Source organism: Muscardinus avellanarius, assembly GCF_963383645.1.
Source record: "Muscardinus avellanarius genome assembly, chromosome: 16".
In the NCBI taxonomy this organism is placed as follows: Eukaryota; Metazoa; Chordata; class Mammalia; order Rodentia; family Gliridae; genus Muscardinus; species Muscardinus avellanarius.
Genome location: NC_137802.1, coordinates 24,690,222 through 24,696,221, shown reverse-complemented (window position 1 = coordinate 24,696,221; position 6,000 = coordinate 24,690,222). Strand labels below are relative to the sequence as shown.

Genomic DNA, 6,000 nt, shown 5'->3' with positions numbered 1-6,000 from the left:
CATTTTCATTTTGGAAACAGGGTCTCTTACGCCAGCACGCGGCTGGCTTTGAACCTGCGCGATCCTCCTGTCTCCGCCTCCCAAGCGCGGGGATTACAAGCGTGCGCCACCACGCCCGGCAGAAGTTTTAGATTTTTAAAAATTTTTATTTATTTATTTATTTATTTATTTATTTAATTTTTGTGGCTCTGAGGATGGACCCAGAGACATTCTACATCTGAGCTATACCTTCTGCTCTATTTTTATTCTTTATTTTGAAACAGGGTCTCGGTAAGTTGCAGAGGGCCTCACTAAGTAGAAGCTGAGGCTGTCCACGAACCGCGATCCTCCAGACTCAGCCTCCCGAATGCAGGATTACAAGATGTGCTACCACACCCAGCAAGTTATAGATTTTAGATATAGTCTAATTTGTCCATTTTTGTTCTTGTTGCCTAGAAACAGTGGTCTTCAAGGACATCATAGTTTGGTCTAGTTATATTGAAAGATTACTTTTAACTTATTACTCAATAATTGGCATTGATTATTAGTGCAAAGTCTTTTTTTATTGTCGGGATCTGGCCTTTAGTTCTAATGATATGCTGCTTAATATCCAATTCCTATTACAAACCACACTTGACCCCACAAACTGACAGGATGAGTTAAGGCGTGTTTAATGAAAAGACTCAATGATAGTTTATTCTGTGGGAAGTAATGAAGGATGCCAGAACAAGCTTTAGTAGTCAAATATATAAAAATCAACCTTTACACATCATCCTGCTGTAAGAGGCATTCAAATGGCATATAAGAAAGGTGGGTTTTTTTTCCCTTTGAGTTAGACTAAAGCCATTAAACTTAGAAATATATACTGAATTTAAGAAATGATAACAGACTAGCAAATCATGAGTTTTAAAAAATGGGTGCAAACAGGTTTTTTTTTTGGGGGGGGGTCTGGGGATGGAACCCAGAGGCATTTGACCTACGAGCCACACCCCCTGCCCTATTTTTTTAGTCTTTTTATTTTTGAAACCGGGTCTCACTGAGTTGCAGAGGCCTCACTAAGTAGCTGAGGCTGTCCACGAACCGTGATCCTCCGGTCTCAGCCTCCCGAATGCTGGGATTACAAGCGTGCGCCACCATGCTCGGCTTTAGATTGATTCTTAAAGCAGTCCTATCTATGAAAGACTAATAAAGCTCCTCAAAAAAACCCAAGATAAACTAATCAGGCAAGACAGAAAAACATTTCTAGAAAAATCACTGCAAAAATGCTATAGAATATAATGATCAGACATACCTCCTGGGCTGTGACCGGCATTCTTCCTCCCCACTGTCTGCCTCCTGTATAGAAGAAAATGAAAAAAAAAAAAAATTAAAACCTGAACTCTAATATCACAGTATCACCAATGGAATTTTATTGTTGCTGTTGTTTTAATGGTACTAGGGATTGAACCCAGGGACATTCTACTTCTGGGCTTCACTTCCAGTCCTATTTTTTAAAACAGGATCTCACTAAGTTGCTGAGGGCCTCGATAAATTGCTACAGCTGGCCTTGATCCTGTGATCCTCCTATCACAGCCTCCCCAAGTACTGGGATTACAGGCATGCAACACCACACCTGGCTCCTCTGTGTTTTTATTGCTCTGTTCTTCCTTTTTTGCCATCTCTTTTATTATTTATTTCTTAGAGTTTCATCGTAACCTACATATTGGTTCTACCTGTTTGCTTGCTCCTGGGGGTTGAATTCTATCTCAGAGCTATATTTCCAGCCTTGAAAAACAGAGTGAGGTGGAGTGTTAAACAATATCTTCCCAAACCTTATCATATAAGATTCTTGACACTTTCCATATGCCCAAGTCTATGTGGATTTATTTACTATTCCCTAGAAGCACCTCTCGATTTCCTTTGTCCATACTGCCGTATCAGCCTGGAAGGTCCCTTACCTTTCTCCTTCCTATGTTCCTTCCCAGCCTTCAAAGCTGGTTTCAAATGCCAGAAGTAAATATTTCTTTTATCATCTGACTTATGTTCTCCCTCCAAACCCAACAGTTACCATGCATCTTGTGGCACTACTCAATTCTATTTCTGGATTACATCTGGGTACTTGTTTTATCTTTCATCATCAGACTGTAATCTTCTTAAAGGCAGGAAGCATGCCTAATTCCTCTGCACTTATTCTGTGTTTAGTAAAATGCTCGAAGGACAGATGAAACTTGAGTAAAAGAAAATATAAAATGAAAGAATGAGCCGGGTGTGGTGGCGCACACTGGTAATCCCAGCATTTGTGAGGCGGAGATCTGAGGATCGCGGTTCGTAGACGCCTCAGCTACATGACGAGGCCCTGAGAGAGAGAGAAAGGTGAGCACTGGAGCTAAGTGGCTACGCACTGTGAGGACTCTATGTTGGTTACATCTTAGCCCTAGCAAGTTAAAAGAATGTTTTTTGTAGCTCAGAAGGTAGCCTATGACAAAGATCTGAAAGATCTCCTTTGGTTAAGGAGACAGAATCACTCACTTGCTCTCATTTGTATATTAATTAATTCATTCACCATTCACTGACTACCTATTATATTTTAGAAATTAAGAACCAGAAGCCGGGCGTGGTGGCGCATGCTTGTAATCCCCGCTCTTGGAAGGCGGAGACAGGAGGATCACGCAGGTTTGAAGCCAGTCACGCTGGGTTAAAGAACCCTGTTTCCAAAGAAAAATATAAAAAATAGGTCTGGGAGTGTAGCCCGGAGGTAGAAGGGTTTCCAGGAACACCAGTACCACCACACACACACAAAAAAGAAAATAAAAGAAATTAAAACAGAGATTAAAAAGTAAACACAACTGTCCTTATCCTTGGTTGCTCACATTATAATGGGGAGAGTCCATAAAACAGAAATTGGCCTGGCGTAGCAGTGCATGCCTGTAATCTTAGTGCATGGAAGGCTGAGAAAGGAAGATTACAGGTTTGAGGAGAGCCTCGGCAGTGTCGTAAGACTCTCAGAAACCTAGTGAGACCCTGTTTCAAAATAAAAAATAAAATAGGGCTGCGGGGATAGCCTAGAAGTAGAATGCCCAGGGTTCAGTCCCCAGTACCAAAACAAAAAACCCCACAAATTGTAATGAAATGCCATTTAGGCTATAGGGGAGGTACAAACTTTAATAGATGCAGCTGAGAAGGAAAAGCTAACTGTGGTTGGGAAATGTTTCACAGAACTTTTAGTTTGGGCTTGAACTAGTCAAGCTTTTTCAGATAGAAAGTAAGAAGTGTTTCAGACAGAAGTGCTGGTCCAAAGAGCAGAAAAAGGCAGAGTGAGAAAGAGTCTGATAAGATTGAGGAACAGGAAGAGTTGTGGACGGCTGGAGCAAAGGGACAGAAAATGAGGGTCCAGACTATCAAACAATATTGCTCTTAAGGATTTGTAATGCCAGGTATTCTAAAATAATGATTCTTTGGTCAGGAATGATGGTTGTGGATTATCCATCCATCAGTCATCTCTGCCCTTGGAAATAAGACAGAAAAAAAAAATCTAGTAATCTTTCAAAGAGGAGGTGTGAGCTTTGAAACCAGGAGAGATAATACTGTTCTTCTGGACTTCTGAAAGACAAATATAAAACACACAGGGTGGAGGAAGTAAAGGCACCATTCTTGACACTTCGCTACTTGTAAGAGGCTTAGATTTTCTCCTAGAAATAAAGAAGATGGGGCTGGAACGTGCTGTTTTTGTTATCCACTGCTTTATAAAAAATCACTTCCTTCATGATTTTTGTGGGTCAGGAATTCGAGCAGCACCAGTGGGGTGATTGGTTCTTCAGTCTTCCTTGCACTGCTGGAGGTCACTCTGTGATATTCAGGGGGCATGTAGCTAGCAGACAGGCTGGGATGGAGGATACAAGCAGCTCACTCACATGTCTGATGTCAACTAGATGGCTGGAAAGCTGCTCAGCTAGAGACACCAGCTAGAGTGCCTAAATGTGACCTCTGATATGGAAAGTTCGGTGAGCTCAGGGTTGATTTTCTTACGTAGTGGCTCAGGGATCTAAAGGGGCTAGCCTCTTGAAGGCCAGGCTCAGAGATAGCCTCGGGTCATTTCTGCCATATTCTACTGATGTACTAAAGAAAGCTGGCCCAGACTACAAAGGAGAAAAATTAGATTCCACTTCTCAGTAGATGAGTAGAAAAAAAAAAAAAAATATATATATATATATATATATATATATATATATATATATTTGTGTGTGTGTGTGGTACTGGGTATTGAATCCAGGGATATTCTACTTCTGAGCTACACCTCCAGCTCTATTTAATTTATTTTTTTTAAATGAACAAGCTTTTAATACAGCTTAGTTATGTAAAATACTGTATACTGTAAAAGGTCTAGAAAACTAGACCTTCAAGTCATGTTTTAAAAAAGCTGTTAAGCTTAATTGAAAAACCAAGTATAGAGTACAAAACTGCAACAAGAGCCCCACTGACTATGACTTCTAGCTCTCCAAGTCCTCCATACAGAGCTACAGCCACAATCAGTGGAGGTATCAACATTGGTCTGCTGTGGAAACAAGCATGTCCAATCTGGGGTATGGGGGGCAGGGGCTGCATTAGGGTTGTCATTTAGGTACTCTCTTCAGCTAGAAGAGGCAGCAGGATGTCAAGAACCAGCTGGTGTTAAGGAAAAGTTGGAATATTTCCCCCCAACTCTGGATACTGGTGCTTCCTGGGAGCTGTGTTGGGTTCTTGTAAGTTTGCTTGTTAGACACTGTCCACAGTAGGGCCTTGCTCAGTCAACTAGCCCACTCATGTACTACATCCTCTTATTTCACTGTGTGCTGATGAGCCATTGATCTGGCCTTCTCTTACCACCCCTCGTGGCAATCTCACATGTCAGTCGCCTAAAATATTCTGGAAGGTCAGCATAGTCATTTCCATAGGAGAGGACCTTAATCCCCTTGTCAAGCATGTTTTCTCGAAGCTTCTTGAACTCGTCTACATCTCCTCTTCGAACCAGCATGAAATGTTCTAAATCAGATTTGTGTTTGACAGCTTCCAGGAAGAGGGCCTGGAAAGTGGTGTCATCTACAGTCCAGCCACAACCCAGGAAGAGGAATGACTTGTTTTCATATAGTTTCTGAATCTCTCTCATAACTTCAGTGTTCCTGAGCACATTCTGATATCCAGCTGGATGAAGGACAATGCCACTAGGGTTGGTGTAGACCCCGTGGATGTGTAACACGCTCAGCTTCCGTTTCTCTTGAGCCCATTCCAGGACCTTTTTCTCATCAGTTAGGTCAAGGGATTCTAGCTGTTTTCCCTGGTCAGCTGCATACAGTTCCAGGAGATTATCAAAATTTGTAGTTAATACTAGGGCTCCATTTTCCATCAGGTGGAGAACTGACTGAAGTAGCTGTTTTCCAGAATCTTCCATTTTTGACTCCAGGTCATCAAATACTTCATATAAACAGTCTTTGAAAAATGTGGATCGAACATTACTGGTACGACGAGAGAGTTTCTGAATAAGGTCATGGGCAACATGGACAAGGTTCTTGTCTTCATGGAGACATTTCTGAAACTTTTTGCTCTCTTCATCTTCTAGAAGATCAAAATCAATGGCAGCATCCAGCAAGGCCTGAATTAGCCCCTTCCAGGATTTCAGGGCAGGGACTTGAGGTGCAACTGCAGCACCTATGCCGGTCCCAATCACCAGGACAAGTTCCCGAGGCTTCTTAGTCTTTAAGCTTGGCAGCAGCTTCCTGGGCTTTTTTCTGGGGGGTGCGCCATCACTGAAGAATCCAAAAATCTCATCTATATCAGAGGCCTGGCTCCCTGTAGAAGTCATCCAGTTTCGTCTCTCCTCAAAACGCCACCGCTCCAGCTGCAGCTACCGGCTGGCTCCAGCTCTATTTATTATATTATATTTATAAATATTATCTATTTATTATTTTGAAAAAGAGTCTTTACTAGCCAGGCATGGTGGCATATACATAATCCCAGTACTTGGGAGGCTGAGACAGGAGGATTGCAGGTTTGTGGACAGCCTCAGCT

General features: G+C 42.0%; 2 protein-coding genes across 3 annotated transcripts in view; both read right to left on the bottom strand.

The window, feature by feature from the left end:
* The window catches only part of SSH2 (slingshot protein phosphatase 2), a gene marked incomplete at both ends in the record, with an annotated part of 261,436 nt that overhangs the window by 153,899 nt on the left and 101,537 nt on the right, over positions 1 to 6,000 (bottom strand). For both annotated transcript variants that reach the window (XM_080712744.1, XM_080712746.1), the window contains one exon: positions 1,271 to 1,314. In XM_080712744.1, the coding sequence (XP_080568870.1) occupies positions 1,271 to 1,314 (44 nt within the window). The remainder of the gene's footprint in view (positions 1 to 1,270; positions 1,315 to 6,000) is intronic.
* Positions 4,778 to 5,794, bottom strand: LOC308274845 (protein FAM118B-like; the record flags this gene model as incomplete). Its single annotated transcript, XM_080712762.1, has 1 exon — positions 4,778 to 5,794. The coding sequence occupies one exon, from the start codon at positions 5,792 to 5,794 to the stop codon at positions 4,778 to 4,780; it is 1,017 nt and encodes a 338-aa protein (XP_080568888.1).